General features: G+C 35.8%; 1 protein-coding gene and 1 pseudogene across 2 annotated transcripts in view; one reads left to right on the top strand and one right to left on the bottom strand.

Moving 5' to 3' along the window:
• The first annotated feature begins 319 nt into the window (after nucleotides 1–319).
• Nucleotides 320–18,837, top strand: part of SEPSECS (Sep (O-phosphoserine) tRNA:Sec (selenocysteine) tRNA synthase) — a 38,109-nt gene continuing 19,591 nt past the window's right edge. Inside the window, exons 1-6 of the mRNA XM_081303277.1 lie at nucleotides 320–556; nucleotides 1,310–1,464; nucleotides 3,364–3,482; nucleotides 4,019–4,177; nucleotides 4,983–5,136; nucleotides 10,001–10,103. Of these exons, the coding sequence (XP_081159403.1) occupies nucleotides 443–556; nucleotides 1,310–1,464; nucleotides 3,364–3,482; nucleotides 4,019–4,177; nucleotides 4,983–5,136; nucleotides 10,001–10,103 (804 nt within the window). The 5' untranslated portion in view covers nucleotides 320–442. The remainder of the gene's footprint in view (nucleotides 557–1,309; nucleotides 1,465–3,363; nucleotides 3,483–4,018; nucleotides 4,178–4,982; nucleotides 5,137–10,000; nucleotides 10,104–18,837) is intronic.
• On the bottom strand, nucleotides 5,955–8,068 carry LOC308654770 (dnaJ homolog subfamily A member 1-like; annotated as a pseudogene). Its single transcript has one exon. The product of its transcript is annotated as a dnaJ homolog subfamily A member 1-like (transcript).

The raw sequence follows: 18,837 nt of genomic DNA, 5'->3' as shown, positions 1-18,837 counted from the left end.
TCTTAATCAATCAACAAGGTTGGAACACAAAGGAACGCATTTTTTTTTTCTTATGATGCCCATGCAATTGCACTTCTGTATGCTCAGCAGTTCACCCAAGTGCGAAGTCCTTTCTAAAGTTCTAGTCTTGGTCTCAGAAACACTAGGGTTTAACTAGACCAATCAGATGCTCACAGTCCGAATTTTAACACTGACTCCTCCCATCTCCGCCAGAAGCCGGCTAAATGTGAGGACGCTCTTGCGCATGCTCAAATACTCCAAATTCCTGGTGTCCCGGCTACAGGTTTGCGCATGCGCAAGAGGGGGCGTTGCTGGTCGTTATCTGTTTTTGTCCCAAGGTCCTGCCGTACCGTCCAGGCGGCGAGTTGCATTCTGGTTCCGTCGGTGGCCGGTGTGAGGGGAACTGTACTTCAGTCTACCCGTCTCCGACGCCAAGGGCGTCATGAACCGCGAGAGCTTCGCCGCGGGCGAGCGGCTGGTGTCTCCGGCTTACGTGCGGCAGGGCTGTGAGGCCCGCCACTCGCACGAGCACCTCATACGGCTGCTTCTGGAGAAGGTACCGAGGTGTCGGTCCCCTCCCCAGCTGCGCGCCCGCGAGGCTCCGGCCCCGCCCCGCGCCCCGGTCCGTGTCGGGTCCTGCTAGCAGGCTGCCGGGTGGAGTCCATCCCGGACGGTCGCAGCTCGGCTCGCCCCGCGCTGTTCGCTGCGCTCAGGTCCTTCCCAGCCTCGCCGCAGCCTGCGAACCCGGAGCCTGGCCTGCGGGGCTGAGGGGTCGGGGCTTGGAGACCTCTTCTCCGCCCTCCGAACCGAGGGGTCCCAGCCCAGCTCGTTTCCCCTTGTTTGTGGAAAGGGCAAAGTCCGAGTCTTTCGCGCTCCCAGGGACTCGGGGACACTGGTCCACCACGAGCCAGCTCGGGACTCGGGGTGTCGCCCCGCCCGGGTGCCTGAACTTTAATTTCACTAGTTCGACAGCTCTAATTATGGCCCCTGGTTGGGGTCGTCTTCACTCACAACACGGCGTATTGGTTCCCGCTCACTCAGACTTACTGAAACTTATACCCCAGGATACGCGTTTGTCATCACTTCTCGCAATCTGCAGATAGTCGTAATCAAGTGTAATAGGAATGTTGTGCCAATTTGAGGTTTCTTCATAGTGCTGAATTTTATCTCAATTTTAGGAGCAAGGAGCGTGGCAAAATACACATTTAAAAAGTTTAAAATACATTGATGTAGGGTTTACATCGTCTTGAGAACGATGGTTTACTTGAATATAATTACTAGGTTTTTTTTTTTTTTTTAATGTTTTTAGGGCAAGTGTCCAGAAGATGGTTGGGATGAAAGTACTCTTGAACTCTTTTTACATGAGCTTGCAGTCATGGATAGCAACAATTTCTTGGGCAATTGTGGTGTGGGAGAAAGGGAAGGGAGAGTGGCATCTTCATTAGTTGCTCGTCGTCATTACAGGTATGTTTTTTAAGTAGATGTGAAATCATTTTTTTTTTCTTTTTGAAGGATGGTAAACATAATGGTGGCAGTATTCGGCTTATAAAATTGTCCATTGGCAAACCACTTTATTGTTCAAACGGGCTTGGAATCCAGATTCAACAAGGAGATGGAAACAGTTTATCTGAGCAGGTGCTTTTCGAAGACAAAAGAGTAGAAGTACTAATATCTGGTGTTTCCCCTGTCAGGTTCTGGGTTGTTAACAGCACAACCCAAATGTTCTGAAAAGAATGTTTGATCTTGTGGTTGTAAGGGTTTTAAATACTTTAAGGTTGTTTATAGATTTCCATTTCTCTTTTAACATTGCAAGTTTTGTTTGAGAATGATTTATAGTTAGAACTTTAAAACATTGTATCTAAGCTGAGTCCCATTTTATGAATATTTGTTTTTGTTGAAAAGAAGTAGGAAAAGGTGTATTGGATTATTAATTCACTTTTATTCATTATTTCAGAAAGCTTTTCTTCAGTTCTGATAATCATGAAATTATGAAGTGATAGTGATTTTAAATATGATCATTACTTTCTGTTTTTCAACCTTTCTGGAAGATAAATATAAAAACTCTCTTAAAAACTCCTGTCTTCCATGATTTTAAATCGTGATGAAATTTTCCTGGGCGTAATAGGATCTTTTTAAGCTAAATTGTTGAAGTCAGAACTAATGATCATGAATGCATAAATTGAATGAAGATTTCATATTTAACAATTTGCTTATAACATAGTTGGTAAGTAATAAATGCTTTGTTTATGAGATTTTGATGGTAAGGAAGTGCAACACTGTTCTGTTATAATCCCATTACACAGAATTTCTGATCTGCTTAACTATAAATTACAAATTATTTCAGATTACAAATAGATTTTTTATTTTAAAAAGTATTTAGAGACTTTTTTAAAAAATGTATAATGTCATATAGTTTAAAGTCAGTGGATTGTCACTGTTATTTTTAAGAAGCATATATGTCTTTTAAAATTAGGACAATTTTTGAAACAAGTTCATTGCCATTAGAACTTCTCTGGTTTTATAGTGTAGTTTCTGTTGTTGCCTAACAAACCATGCCAAAACTTAACGGCTTGAAACAGTTATACATTATTATTTCTCATAGTTCTCTGTGTTAACTGGACTTAGCAGAGTGATGATTGTTTGTTTTGCCTCTTTGGTATAGTTGTGATCAGATGTTGGCAGCCAGTTTAGTCCTCTGAAGCATTTTATTCAAGATGACTTACTCACATTATATGGGAACTCCGATGGCCTCTCTTTGACTTGGGCTCCTCCCATTATGGCAGCTTGATTTGGAGAGAGGGCACCCTAAGAATGAGCTGTTTAAGGATCCTGGTGGTGGGATGGGGTTGTAGCTCAGTGGCAAAGCACTCACCTAGCATGTTTGAGGCCCTGGGTTCGATCCTCAGCACCACATAAAAATAAATAAAATAAAGTTATTGTGTCCAACTACAACTAAAAAAAAAAAAAAAAAAAATCCTGGTGAAACTGTAGGTAGGGCCTCTTATGAACTAGCTTAGAGGTTCCAGACAGTCATTTCTGCTAAACTCTTACTGGGCAGGCAAATCACTAAAGCTAATCTGGATTCAGATGGAGGGGAAATTAGACTTCATCACCTGGTGTGGGCAGGGAAAAAAGAAATTGATGGTAGCCATCTTTGGAGCCTAGATACCATCACAAAATTGATGAAATTATTTCAATTTAAATAGGATATTTTCACTCTATTAAATATAGTTGATGACATATATATTCAATAGCTGAATATTGCCTCTGTTCTTTTTTGGTTATTGTGATTGAATACTTGTGTATTGAATCACTTAAAATACTGAGTGTATTTGTCCAGTCTTTGCCCTGTTTTTTGCTCAGGCTCATTCATGGGATTGGACGATCGGGGGATATTTCTGCTGTGCAACCAAAAGCTGCAGGCTCTAGCCTTTTGAACAAGATTACTAATTCTTTGGTCCTGGACATCATAAAGTTGGCTGGTATGTACTGTAGTAATCATAAGACATTTGGTGACCAAGGGTGTATACCTTCGCCTAATTTATTTTATTAGTGCCTCCTTCTAAAAAGAATATAACTGGCTTTTTTTTTTTTGGTATGGGGGAATGAACCCAGGGTCCCTTAACCACTGAGCTACATCTCAGCCCTTTTTATATTTTGTTTAGAGACAGGGTTTCCCCAAGTTGCTTAAGGCCTCACTAAATTGCCGAGGCTGACTTTGAACTCATGATCCTCCTGTTTCAGCCTCCTAAGCTGCTGGGATTACAGGCTTGCACCTGTGCCCAGCATAACTGGCTTTTAAAAGGACACACATATAAGAAGTGTTACTGAATAAGATAGAAAATCAGTCATAACCCCAGAGGATGAATTTGACAGTGACCTTTCTGGGAGTAAGTACAGAAAAACAAATACTCAGGCTATGACTCTTATTTATTTGAAAAAAGAAATATATTATTTCTCTAAAAAGGATGTTAGTTTTTCAATGGTAACTAATTTTTGTTTTACTTCTTATTTGTAGGTGTACACACAGTGGCCAATTGCTTTGTAGTTCCTATGGCAACTGGTATGAGTCTAACTCTGTGTTTCTTAACATTACGACACAGAAGACCAAAGGCAAAGTATATCATATGGCCACGAATAGACCAGAAATCCTGTTTTAAATCCATGATCACCGCAGGTAAAAAAAAGAGAAGTGGCCTATATAGTGTTTTAAATATCCTAATGTACAGATAGATAAATGAAAAATTAACTAAATCTGTTCCGTATTTCTTTTTTTAATGTAATAAAATATACATGATGTAAAATATAGTGGATATATTGCTTTTAGGTTTATAGATACTAAATGTTTACCATTAAAGTTTATGTAATTATTATTTGTGGGACCTATTGATTGCTAGTTAAATATACTCTTTTTATTGAAAATTTAAACAAAAATTTTATATTTTAATCACAGAAGGCTCTTGTGAGTTGAGATGGGTCAGTGATCCTCAAGCTAGTGAAATCAATTACAGTTTTCTTTAAAGGTGAAACTTTGATGTTTGTGATTTGTTTCAGTCCTTGAATTTATATTATTATTTATGTCCATCTCTGAAATAAAGTGAGCTGTAAATTAAAACTGAAATATTGCCAGAGAATGAGCAGACTTGGACTAGTGATCCTTTTTGTTATCAATATCTGTTATTACTTCTGTAGATTCTATTTAATTTTTGTTTTTATTATTTTCCAAAGTTATTCTTTTTTTTTTTTTTTTTGTCACATCAAAGTGTTAAAAAGGTTTGTGATCCTAATTATCTAGTCTTTCACGTCATTTTGACCTGGCTTTGACTAATGTGAGCATTGTGCCAGGTCTTTATTACTAGAGGAAGGCTCATCAATCAAAATATTTAGAGTTCTTACATGGAACAGCACTGCCGTGTCAAGTTCCAAGATCTGACTTTATTTTCGTTCACCCTAACATTTAGATTTCTGGTTGGCTTGGTTAGGTTTTGAGCCGGTGGTGATAGAAAACGTGTTGGAAGGTGATGAGCTGCGCACAGACCTGAAAGCTGTGGAGGCTAAAGTCCAGGAACTTGGGCCTGATAATGTTCTGTGTGTTCATTCTACTACATCCTGTTTTGCTCCAAGGGTGCCTGATAGGTAAACGATTTGTGGATATTGACCTTTACGTGTTTGTCAGTCTCTGAAATAATGTTATATACTAATTCTAAAATATACTTAAATAACATTTGGTGGTAAATAGTGGATGGTCCTAGGAGATTAGATTAACCTTTTGGAAAAATAACATAATGACTTGGGAAAGTAAATATTTACTGTAGAAGAAGGAAAAACAATTAGTATAGGGGTGGAGATCCCTTTGTCACCTGAATAGAAGCAGGCCATATATTTTCTTGACTTTTTTGTTTTTTTGTGGTACTAGGGATTCTACCCAGGGCCTTGAACACACTAGGCAAGCCCTCTATCACTGAGCTGTCTCTAGTCTTTTTTATTTTTATTTTGAGATAGTCTTGCTAAGTTGCCCAGGCTGTCCTTGAATTTGCCATCCTCCTGCCTCAGCTTCCCGAGTTCCTGGGTTTACAGGTTTGCACCATATTCCCAGCTTGCTTTCTTGCTGTGTATCCTGTTTCCAGTCTCTTAACATCTTTTTCCTTATTTAAAAAAAAATTTTAATTTTTTAAAATTAGTTATACATGACAGTAGAATGCATTTATGCACTTTCATTTCCTCATTGTTTTAAATAAAAATTTCTTTTCCAAGCTAAATGCTGAGTTTAGTTGTTTTCATTGCTCTCTTTACTTCTTTGACCTTATTGTTAGTTTTCAGATATAGGAACTATTAGTATTAACAGATTTTAAATGGAATATTTTAGGATTATTTATTTTCCTTTGATTATTTTTTAATTGGAAGATTAAATTCTGATGTTTATTAAATGTTCATAGTGGTTGTTTTTATTTTGAGAATGGTATAAATATTTAAGAAAATAAAAGTAAACAGGAAATAAAAACAAATATTTTTATTTGTTTTATTCTGAAAATGTAATAGCACTTTAGTTTGTTAGTACAGATTTCTGTTTTTAAAAGTAGTTGTTTTTGTTTCATTTTAGTATTTTGAACAGAAGTACTAATAATTTGTAAGAACTATATTGACTTTGGACTTATTAATAAGTTACACTCTGGCTTTCATAGAATCTCATTATTTGGCAGTAATGAATGTATGTTAGCTTGTATTATAGACAGATTTGGAGAGAGACTTTTTAAACCATGCTCTTGAAAATTTACCTTGCTACATTCATGAACCTGTGAATTCTATTTTTGATTATATTGTGTACACTTTAGTGGTTTTTATTCTTAAAAGCATTTAAAATTTGTATTGAAATATTTTTTCAGAGGTTTTATATTTGTGTTTATTCTTCATTTAACTTTTTAAATACTAGTATAATTGAATATTGTTTTTAAAACAAAAACAATAGCAAGTAGTGAGCATATTATGATCATAGTCCTTCACTCATTCACTACTGCATATAAAATGCCTGCAGTCAATGTTATTTACTGGCCCCCTTAAGAGGTTTGACACTGAACACCACCTCTGGGCTGATGTTCTTCATCCTTATATGCTTCTCGATTATAATAGCGTCATCCTTCCTGATTTGGATCAAAGTCCATCAGTTCTACCAGATCCATTTCATCGGTCTCTTCTAATTCCTTCCTCTGATATAGGAGTTTTTCCAACAAAGAAAGTTTGTCAGGAGGGAGAAAGCCATTTTCAGGAAAGTTTACCTTAAACTTGATGGTTAGGTGATCCTTTCATTTGGTCTATAATAAATTGGCATACCTTCATTTAGCACACACTTTATATCTCCATGCTAGACAGTATGACTGGATGAGAGGTGATGACTGTAGTTCGATTATCAAAGAGTGATACTGGCTTCTGGAAGCCACATGATGCTTCTACCAGCTATATGTCCATATACATGAAGAGGCCTTCTCCTTGTCAAATAAAAACAGCATGGGCCTTCTGATCTAACACAACAATAATATCTCCTGGTTCCAGTTCTGGCTCTTGGTCTCCTTCACCTTGGAATGTTATCTTCAGTCCATCTTTCATGCCTTTGTCAATATTAACTTCTAGAATCATCTTCTCTCAAACTATCTTCCTTCTATTGCAGCTTTTACATCTATCTTTAGGACTGATCCATTCCCGCTGACCTGGGCTCTCCATGTACACAGACTGAATTTGGTGAACCATTCCAGGTCCTATCTGATGAATTCTTATTTGCATTCCAGTACCTTGGCATTTGGGACAGCACTCTACTGCCCCTTTCTTACCACCTCAGCCTTCACATTTGTCACAAATCACATTCTTTTGCAGAGCCGGTTTTCTTGTGCACCATTATATAAATCTTCTAATGTTACTGAGAGCTGATGCACAACATTTTTGCCTTTTCTCTTTCCTTTGGATTCTTATCCTTGGTACGTAAAGGCCAGTTTCCTGTAAGCCTTTTTCAATTCTTCCTGGGTGGCATTGGGTTTGACCCCCCCTAAACATTATAGTAAGTGGTTTCTTTCACCATTTTCTACAGCTGGTGAGCAGGCTGGGGCCATTATAGGGGAGTGGGTGGGAGGGTTTTACTGTGCAGCTTGGGCAGCTGCAGCTCCTCCACCTCTCCCCAAGTGTTCTGGAAAGTTCCCCTGTATTGAAATATTAAATAAACATTTCTATTCTTGTTTGTTCGTTTTGCTATCTAGGAAAAAATTTAATGTGATAAAGAACTCATGTTTCCAAAAATAGCATATGGGGCTGTAGCTCAGTGGTAGAGCTCTTGCCTTGCATATGTGATAACTGGGTTTGATTCCCAGCACCACATAAAAATAAATAAAACAAAGGTATTGTGTCCATCTGCAACTAAAATAAATAAATAAATAAATAATAGCATGTGGATATTTACATTGGTTGGATTATCTATCCTTGGGGAGAGTTTTATTTTTATTTTGACTAATGTTTATAGTACGCATGGCGCAGTGTTGAGTATTTTACATCTATTATCTCTGTTAGAAAAAAAATGTTAAATTTTTTTAATCAGCAAAATTCTCATTTGTCACTTTTTAGTAGTGTTATGTAATGAATGTTTCTTTTCTTTTTTTTGTAGTTGGACACGACACCTTTATTTTATTTATTATTTTTATGTGGTGCTGAGGATCGAACCCAGTGCCTCACATGTGCTAGACGAGCACTATACCGCTGAGCCACAACCTCAGCCCCATGAATGTTTCTGTTAAGAGGGAAGTTCAGGAAAAAATGGCATGTATAGTTAGTGATATGTTTGAATTTCTGATTTTATTAAATTTTACAATTACATTTTGATTCCTTTATGTCAAGTGTACTTCCTTTAATACCTCATTTTAATGGTATGGCATATATTTTATTTTGATTAGATAACTGGAATATTATAGGGGAAATATTCTTAAAAGAGATGTTAAAAGAAGGGTATCATTTCTTTTAATTAACACCATAAATTAGCTTACATTAGTTGGATTATCTGATCCCTATGGAAATTATTTTTCTGCTTCTTGCTTTTTATTTAATGTATTTTCATAATCCTATTAATGCATTTGATCAGATTATTTAAAACTATACTCACAAGTGATTGTATTCTTTTTAAAATATAATTTTGATTTTATTATGGTACACTATTTTCAAGGAAGTTTTTTTTTTTTTTTTTTTGTGGTGCTGGGGATTGAATCCATGGCCTTGTTCATGTGAGGCAAGCACTCTACCAACTATATCCCCAGCCCCAAGGAAGTTCTTTATTAGGGAATGTTTTTATTAGATCACATATATGTGAAAGTGCCTTTTCTCTTGTGAATATATGAATCACAGAAGGTCTGATTTGTTAAAAACATCTGATTACTTTTAAGTAACAAAATAATTTCTGTATTGATTTGTGAAGTTTATGAAAATAGATGATAAAATGAGTTTTCAGTTCATAAAATTTAGGGATACAAATTGAAAATGAAAATTTTTGTTGAGCACAATAATCTTATTTCTATTTATAGTTTGAAAACATGAATACACATCTACTTAAAAAAGAAAATGTATCATGTATAATATATAATATCATGTATAAAATGTATTATATATAATGTATATTTGAAATATATCCTTTTAGAAGAAAATTTTTATTATATAAAGATACTTTGCTTTCAAATTCTTTTATGTGAAAGGAAGCTTTAAAAGAAATAATTTTCTTAAACCATAGGAATTAGTTTTAGTTTCATAGTGAAGACATTTCTATTACAGATGACTTCAGTCATAAATAGCATTTGGTTTTGTGAAGGACCCTTTTTATTATGTACTGAGTTTTATTAGCTTCATTTAAAGTTAGATTGAAATTGTCTTAATGTGAGAGGTGTAAAATGAAAAAGTGTGAGTGAATAATTACAGATTTAAGCAATTATTTAAAAGATTCTGCTGGTATACAAGGTATTAGAAAATGGCACTTATTTTGGTACTGAAACATTTCAACATCCTATACTTTTAATACATTAAACTTATTTAAAAATGTATATTTTATGATGGTTTAAAGTGAGTTTTCTGAAGATTTCCAGATGTGTTAATTATTTTGCAGATACTAGCATTGGTATGGTAAGCAACTGGTCGAATTTAAAAAAGAATATATCGTTTTGTGAGGGGTCAATATAAATAATCTTCTTGCTTTGTTTACAGGAATTTTTTTAATGATTTAAAAGTTACTATCTACGTAAATTTTTATATTTTTTTCTTATTTATTGGTAACATTAATTTAAAAGTTTTTTTTAGGCTTTTCTAAAGTGCTTGTTTTGTATTTCCAAACTGCTGAATTATATATGCTGAGAGAGTACAGAAGAAATTTCAGTGTCCCCCTGCCCCCTGTATACATTAATGTTGATTGTTAAGTTAAAAAAAGTTTCCACATTGTAATTTATAAAGCACAGTGTATGACTTCCTGTTGTGTATTTGTGCTTAGATTAGAAGAGCTGGCTGTGATTTGTGCTAATTATGACATTCCACATATAGTCAACAATGCCTATGGAGTGCAGTCTTCAAAGTGCATGCATCTTATTCAGCAGGTAAGAGTTTAAAAAGATATGTTAAAAAAAGTAGATTTTGGGCCGGGTTTGTGGCTCAGTAATAGAATGCTTGCCTAGTATGTGTGAGGCACTGGGTTCAATTCTCAGCACCACATATGAATAAATAAAATAAAGGACTATTGACAAATGAAAAATAAAATATTTTAAAAGTAGATTTTAACATTCACCAGGGTAGTTATTTTTATCTTACAACCTTAAATAGTAAAAACAGTTATGTAGCACTCTCTAATATTGCTTAAATATTGGGTGCATTAGAAACTTGCATTCAGTATCCTCTCAGTAAAAGTCCTTATTCCTTGTTAGTATGATGGTATTTGGACAATACTTTTGTTAGTCCCAAATCGGTATGAAAGTATTTCAGTAGTTTTTAACTTTCTGAGAATGTTTCATGACCAGGATTCTCATTTTTCTAATATAGTATTTTAGAAATTTATAGTATTTTGTTCACATTTCCTATTGGTTCATTATAGCTGCCTTATAGTATTTAAAAAAATGTACTATTTTAAAAACAATTGATGATTATGTTTTGTATTTAAGGAATCATTTTACCTTATTATTCTAGATTTTATTTCATTTAGAAACATTTTAGCATAAACTGTCGAGTTATGGGGATTTTTTGTTTTTTGTTTTTTATGTTTGTTTTTGGTTTTATTTATGGTACTAGGGATTGACTCCAGGGGGTTCTACCACTGAGCTGTGTTCCCTTTTCTTTATTTTTTATCTCTACATAAGTTGCTACGGCTGGCCTGGAACTTGTGATCCTCTAGCCTCAGCTCCTGTGTTGCTGGGCGGTTTAGTCAGCTGTTTCACTGCTGTGACTAAAGGGACCCAACCAGAATAACTGTAAAGAAGGAAAAGTTTATTTAGAAGCTCATGGATTCAGAAATCTTAGTCCATAGAAGGTCCACTCCAATCCCTGGGGCTCAAGATAAGGTTGAACATCATAGAGGAAGAGTGTGGCAGAAGGAAGCAGCTCACATCAGAATCAGGAAGCAGAGAGAAAGGGATACAGAATAAATATCCAGGTACAAAATATATATCCCAAAGCCATGCCCCAATCCCCACCTCGCCTTTTCAGTTACCACTCTGTTAATCCCTAGCAGGAGATTAATTCACTAATTGGGTCAAGGTTCTCACAACCCAATCATTTCGCCTCTGAACCTTCTTGCATTTTCTATCATGTGAGCTTTTGAGGGACACTTCACATCCAAACCATAACACTGTGATTACTAGTGTGGACCACTATGGCCAGCATTGTTTTGTTTTTAATATAAGCATCAGCTAGATCCTGATGATCTGTCTTGGGTTCTAAGTTTAAAATATGCCTGTTTCCCATTCCATTCAGAATAAGTCCGAGGTCTGGCCTGCAGGACTTTGCATGTTCAGGCCTTTGCTGCCCCTCTGACCACGTGCCTCTGACCTGCTCTGCTCTAGCAGAGCCTTTCAGTGGTTGCTTTTCAGTGCCTCCATCATGCCGCAGGTGTGCCTGCTTCCAGGCTTGTGCTCCTGCTCATCCTTCTTCCTGGATTCCTTTTGTTGACTTTTATTGCTTCTCCCCTCACTTTTCTTTAGGCTAATAAGACTTTTTTAGATATCTTATCTAAAATAACACTCCCCTATTCCTTGCTAGTATTTTTTCCTCCTTTATCTATTCATTGTTTTTTTTGTTTTGTTTTGTTTTTATTTTTGTTTATTACTGGGGATTGAGCCACTGAGCCACATCTCCAGCCTTTTTTATTTTTTATTTTGATACAGGGTCTCACTAAGTTGCCCAAGCTGGATTTGTACTTGTGATCTTCCTACCTCAGCCTCTTGAGTTGTTGGGATTATAGGTGTGCACCACCATGCCTGCTTTGTATTCATTGATTTTAAGATGCATAGTTCCACATTGTGATGTCTCTGAAATTGGAATGTCTTATGATCAGTGATGTCTTATGACGTAAATTATCAATAGTGATAAGTAAGATAATAATCTTAAAATTGATGGCCTCTTGCTATTTTTCTTCATAGCTTTTTTAATCACTTCTTCTATATTTACTTTTATTAATTGATAGTAGTTAGAATTAAGGTTTTGTTAAGGTTAGAATTTTGTTTACTGTTAGTTTTTATGTATTTAGGACAATAATTAGTATCTAATACAAAATTGACACTCAGTAACTGACTACTGAACATAGTGAAAGCATAAGTGAAGTGGTATTATGTTTATTTACCTGTGTGGATAATGATTTTAATACACACATTCAGTTTTTTTGGTACCAGGGATTGAACCCAGGGGCACTTAACCACTAGGCCACATCCCCAGCCCTTTTTTGTATTTTATTTAGAGACAGGGTCTTGCTGAGTTGCTAAGTGCCTTGCTAAGTTGTTGAGGCTGGCTTTGAATTCACGAACCTCTTGCCTTAGCTTGCCAAGCTGTTGGGGTTACACGTGTGCGCCACTGCACCTGACCACATACTCAGTTTTGACACGTATGATTTGTGTTATGTATACTTAAGTTATTCAAAAATTATGACCTTTTCCAACATAATGAATGTACTAAGGCCTAGTAAATACTACTTAGTATTTTTTTTTTTTTTTGGTTTTTAAATTTTGTATGTACTAGTTTCATCTTTTTTTAATGTTTTCTTATTTACTTATTTATTGGTTCTAATGAGTTATACATGACAGTAGAAAGCTCTTCAATTTATTGTACACAAATGGAGCAGAATTTTTCACTTCTCTGATTGTACATGAAGTAAAGTCACATCATTCATGCAATCATACATGTACCAAGAGTAATGATGCACATCTCATTCCACCGTCTTTCCTATCCCTTTGCCCCTCACCCATCCCCTTTGCCCGATCCTCCACTTATCTCATGCACCCCCTACCCCCCATATGAATTATCAGAGAAAACATTCAGCCCCCATTTTTTTGAGATTGGCTCATTTTGCTTAGCATGATATTCTCCAACTCTATCCATATACCTACAAATGTTGTAATTTTATTCTCTTTTAATGCTGAGTAATGTTTCATTGTGTATATGTACCACAGTTTCTTCATCCATTCATCTATTGAAGGGCATCTAGGTTGCTTCCACAGTTTAGCAATTATGAATTGTGTTGCTATAAACATTGAAGTGGCTGCATTACTGTAGTATGCTGTTTTTAAGTCTTTAGGAGTGGAATAGCTGGATCAAATCATGGTTCCATTCCAAGTTTTCTATGGAATCTCCATACTGCTTTCCAGACTGGTTGCACCAATTTGTAGTCTTACCAGCAATGTATAAGTGTGCCTTTCCCCCCACATCCTTGCCAATACTTATTGTTGCTTGTATTCTTGATAACTGACATTTTAACTGGAGTGAGATGAAATCTTAGTTTTTATTTGCATTTCTGTAATTGCTAGAGATGTTAAACATTTTTTCATGTTTGTCGATCGATTGTATATTTTCTTCTGAGAGAAGTGTCTGTTCAGCTCCTTGGCCCATTTATTGATTGGGTGGTTTGCTTTTTTGATGTTAAGTTTTTTGAGTTCTTTATATATCCTGGAGATTAGTGCTCTGTTTGACGTGTGTGTGGCAAAAATTTGCTCCCACACTGTAGGCTCTCTCTTCACTTTGTTGATTGTTTCTTTTGCTGAGAAGAAGCTTTTTAGTTTGAATCCATCCCACTTATTGATTCTTGATTTTGTTTCTTGCACTTTAGGAGTCTTGTTAAAGAAGTCAGGGCATAATCTGACATAATGAAGATTTGGGCCTACTTTTTCTTCTATTAGGCATAGGGTCTCTGGTCTAATTCCTAGGTCTTTAATCTATTTTTGAGTTGCTAGTTTCATCTTTGATGAAACATGGTTATTATGATAGTAGTAGCTGATTTGCTTAATTTCTTTATTCAGAGTTTATATCAGTTGGGATGTCATTGGCATCTGTAGCAGAAGCTCCAGTTGGCTTAAGCAATAAGGAAGTGGATTAGTGTAGGTAACTTAAATCCAAAGGTGAAGTGGGTTTTAGCCATGATATATCAGGATTTCTTAAAACCATTACTAGGATCACCATTTTTCTTTTTCTTTCTTTTCTTTTTTTTTAGTTGTTGATGGACTTTTATTTTATTTATTCATATATAGTGCTGAGAATGGAACCCAGTGCCTCCCACATGCTAGGCAAGCACACTTCCACAGAGCTGCAACCCCAGCCCAGATCACCATTTTTATTTTTATCATTTGCTTGGTGTCATATTTGTTATTCCTTAACTTTTTAAGGCTTTCTCACAGTTCTAGACTAGATTATATCTAATTTGTATGGAAGCAAGGGGAGAGTGTACAGTTTTCTAAACTGGAAATTTTGGCAGACATTTTGTTTCAATTACTCATTTGTATTGCTCCCCTCTCTTTCCTCCTTTCTCTTTTTCTCTTTAATGTTTAGTATTCTCAGTTCTTTTGAAATTCAAATATATCACATTAAAATTTACAAAAGTGCAGAAAAAGTAGAAGATCATTTATAACCATCTTACCTTTATAAATACCACTAGTAATTTTTATGTATCTGTGTTTTCTCTTTATATGTATTACTTTTTACATATAGTCATTATATACATTTAACATTGAATTTTTAAAATTTTATTTATTTAGATGTTGGTGGACGTTTATTTTATTCAGTTATTTATATGTGGTGCTAAGAATCGAACCTAGTGCCTCACACATACTAGGCAGTTACGCTACCACTGAGCCATAAGTCCAGCCCCAACAGTAATATTTTAAATTTTGTGTTGTGTTTCTCTTCACATGCTTATAAAGTTTTTGTAATTAATGATCACTTTAACATTCCTTAACAGTTACTTGAATGTTATTTACTTAGTCAAGAAGTGCCCAGTGTTTTAGTATTCACAATCTGTTTCTGAATATTAGAAAATTTGGTGGCATACCTGAGATTAAGACCTTAAAAGAAACTGAGCTCCATAAAGCTGTACATCATAATGCCCTGCTTTGTCATCATCTCTCTGCATTTATGAGGTATTTTACTAACATTTTAACCAGAAGAATAAAACTGAGATGAGTGGATGGATTTTAAAAATGCAGATATTGCTTTGTTTTAGATACTGTGTTACCTTTAAAATTGATGTATCTTTAAAAGAAAAAAATAAAAAGCAGTAAATAAACATTCTATTTTCCTCAAATTTGCTTTCATGAAAAAAGGCTGTGTCACTGTTACTTTAACCCAAATAAATACATGGGTGTTATTGAGTGCTGGTTGATTTTTCATGACATTCTAAGTAATTAACGTCACCTTTAATTCATCCAGTAGCTCTTATTGATAGTATATACCACTTACTGCCTGCCCACCATGTGTGTTTAGGCATCCTGCCAGGCTTTTAAAGTTTCTTAACTAATCCTAACAGTTGAAGGTGTACTTTTTTTTGTTCCTGTTCTCTACATGAAGAAACAAACTCAGTGGGCTTAAGTGACTTGCTCAAGGTCCCATAGCTGCAAAATAGCCCATCTAGCTCAGTATGACGCTAGAGCCCCATGTTTTTCTTTAAAAAACAAAGTACTAAAGCTGCAAGTCTTTTCTTGAGAAAATAATATTGCATAATAAGGCAATCAATGGAAGAGCGAGCTATAACTGTTTTAAGAATTTCTTAAAGTGTTTTTAGGGAATTCCCCAGAATGACTTAATTCTGAGCAGATCAAGAAATACATTTCTGTTTATATTTGCTAAAGTGACTGATTTGAGTCTCATGGAATATGGATGATGGCGGATTTATGGCAAGTGATACAGTACTGTATCAAATACACATACAGGATTAATTATTTTAGTCAAATGGATTGTAAACCTCCCAAAGTGTGGGAAGCAGCAACTTACTACAAGTTTGAAGTATGTCACTGCCACTCACTCACAGACCTGGTTGTTTGTTGTTCAGCAGATGTTTGCTGGGTTCCCACTGATGGGCCAGGCCCTGGGGCGTGTGCTGGTGCTGCAGTTGTGAATACATGGAAATCCTTCCTTCTTGAAGCATTCTGATTTTGGAAGCAGACAGTATGCAGATATTGAGAAATACTCTGGTATTTGGAAGAGAGGGAAGTCAGATTATATGGAGTGATCCAGAGACCTCTTCAAAAAGTAACCTTCAACTGGAGCCCTGAATGATATGAAAAAGTGAAGAGAGAGTGAGAGAGAAAGAAGGGAGAGAGAGAGATTCCAGACAGAAAATTACAGCAAGTTTGAGACTAGCAAGGAGGCCAGAATGGCTAGATCATCATAATGAGGGGAATAGTGGTGGTAGAGATTTGAGATGTATTAAGGATTTGGGATTTTACTTGGGGTATGGCTGTTTGGAAGGTTTGGAGCAGGAGAGTGATATAGAATATGGTGAGCAGAATGTAGGATGGCGAGCGTAGAAGGCTGTCGTAGCAGCCCACGTGAAATATGTTGGTGGCTGGGGCCAGAGTATTCTCTGTGCAGGTGATAGGAAATTATTGGATTCAGACATATTTCTAGAATAGATTTTATAAAATATGCTGGTGAATTATATGTAGGATGTGAGAAAATGAGAATTCAGGGCTTCTAGGCTTTTGGTCTGAGTGGCTGGAAGAGAGGAAATGCTATAGGATAATATTCTTTCTTTTAAACAGGGCCTCTTCATCTAGATTCTGATCCTGCTGGGCATTGATTGCTTGGGTAACCTTCAGTAAGGAGCTTTAGCTGTCAGGATTTGAATCATAGCGGATCTTGGGCATGTCACTTTAAGTTCATTATGCTTAATTTTGTCATCTGTAAAATAGGCATTATAGTAGCATCTACCTCATATGTTATTATGCAGGTTAAGTGTGTGTTGAATGTAAAGTGCTTAGAGCAGTGTCTGACACACACTAAGCACTCTGTAAATCTGGCAGTTGTTATTTTGTGAACAATTATTTGTTTTATAGGAATAGGTTCTGGGGATAGCAGTAGGGAATAAAATTAAATAAAATATTAATGATTAATATGTTAACTGGAATAGTGTCTGCCGTGTGATAGGTGTTCACACATTTGCTTTATGAATAAATGAGTGAACTAATAAATGGCGGCTCTTTACCTCATAGGCTGTATTCTAGTGTTCCTTACTCCGCTTCAACAGTTCATCCTCCCAATGTTTTTTCCATCCATCATTAATGGGGGAATAGGGTCCTTAGGCCATTCTTGAGATTGGGTCTGGCCTGCCTGTTTTCTTGCCTCTGAGAGTGCTGTCATTTGAATCCTGCACTTTAGTGATAAAGGGTTCTAGCTAAGTCTGGTGCACTGATTCCTCTCGTACTCCTGCTCCCGGCTGAGGTTCATGTTTCAGGAAGCCTTGGGCAGCAATTAAATGGTAATAAAAAGGCATCTCTGTGCCATTTTATTCTTACATGCTGCAACTTGGAGTATTTTTCCATTATTCTATTGGTCTTACATGCTTCCCTCTGTTTTCCTAGGATACAGTGGCGTTCTCTTTAATTACAGTATGTTGGGGAATTAGAGGTGTAACGGGAAGTTAAGATTTAAACAGTCCCGTGATAGTCTATGTCTAGTTTGCTACCTTTTCCTGCTTTTGCTGCCTCTCCCTTTTGCCTGGATCTGGTCTCTCTGATTAGGCCGGCTATCTGCACCTTCCATTCTCCCTGAGATATGGAGATGGAGAGGAGGTGTGAAAATGAAGGTCAAATGTGGTTATAATATTAATAGGAATGTAGATTGCAAATACAGATTGAAAATCTGTGCCTACAGATAAAGAAGAAAAAAAACGATCTTAGTTGAAATTTAGATAGTATCTTTACTTTTAAGAGGAGAGACTTTAAGCATATTAGACAGAAGGTCACAGACTATGTTGGATGGGAACCAGAACTTAGTTTTATATTTCTAGTAGGTAAATAAATATTCAGTTTTTCTAGATTTTCATTTGAAGTTCATTTTGCAGTGGAATGATATTATCTAAGATTATAATATTAGGCAACATGCATTACGTAGAAACATTGCTTGTTAAATTTCCAAGAGTATACATATAAAAGATAGTTAAAATTTGGCTTCTCTCTTGTTTCTGAGTGGCAGTGGGAGCAGAATTTGTTGCTTACAGTGGTTACAAAGGTATAAGATTGTCCTTGCTTCAAAGAGACACTCAACTGTCTAACTGTTTGACCGCTTGGGTAGCTGTAATCCATTAGGTTACAGTGGCAGCTCTTGAACTCACAACGGGTGTTTAAAACTGCTTAATTGTTGCAAGACTCACTGTAGACATTTATTGTCAAATAAAGGATTGCAGATAAGAAGCATGGGAAGAATCCAGTTTTAAGGTGTAAAGCTCTATTTCAGTAAAATTCCCACCTGAACTAATAATGAAAACCTGCCAACTTCACAAGGTTTTTGTGAGAATTGAATGATGAATATGTAAAGTATAAAATACTGCTTAAAAAGAACATCATTTAAAAATTTGGTTTAAGACTTAAAAACATTTTACTGGCACTGTTACAAAAATAATAAAAGTCTCTGACCTTTTATTTCTATGCATTATTTTAATTTTGTATTTTTAAATTAAGGTATAAGGTATAATTGTATTTATTTATGGTGTATAATATTTTAAAATATGTATGTGTTATGAAGTGGTTAAATCATATAAATTAACATAGCCATCACCTCACCTACTTAACATTTTTTGTTGTGGTGATTATTTGTTGATAGTTGTTGTTTGTCCTAGCAACTAATATGTAATATTAAATGTTATTT

This window comes from Spermophilus citellus (assembly GCF_964194105.1).
Source record: "Spermophilus citellus genome assembly, chromosome: 8".
In the NCBI taxonomy this organism is placed as follows: domain Eukaryota; kingdom Metazoa; phylum Chordata; class Mammalia; order Rodentia; family Sciuridae; genus Spermophilus; species Spermophilus citellus.
Note: the sequence above shows the minus strand (reverse complement) of the source record. Positions and strands in the feature narration are given on the sequence as shown.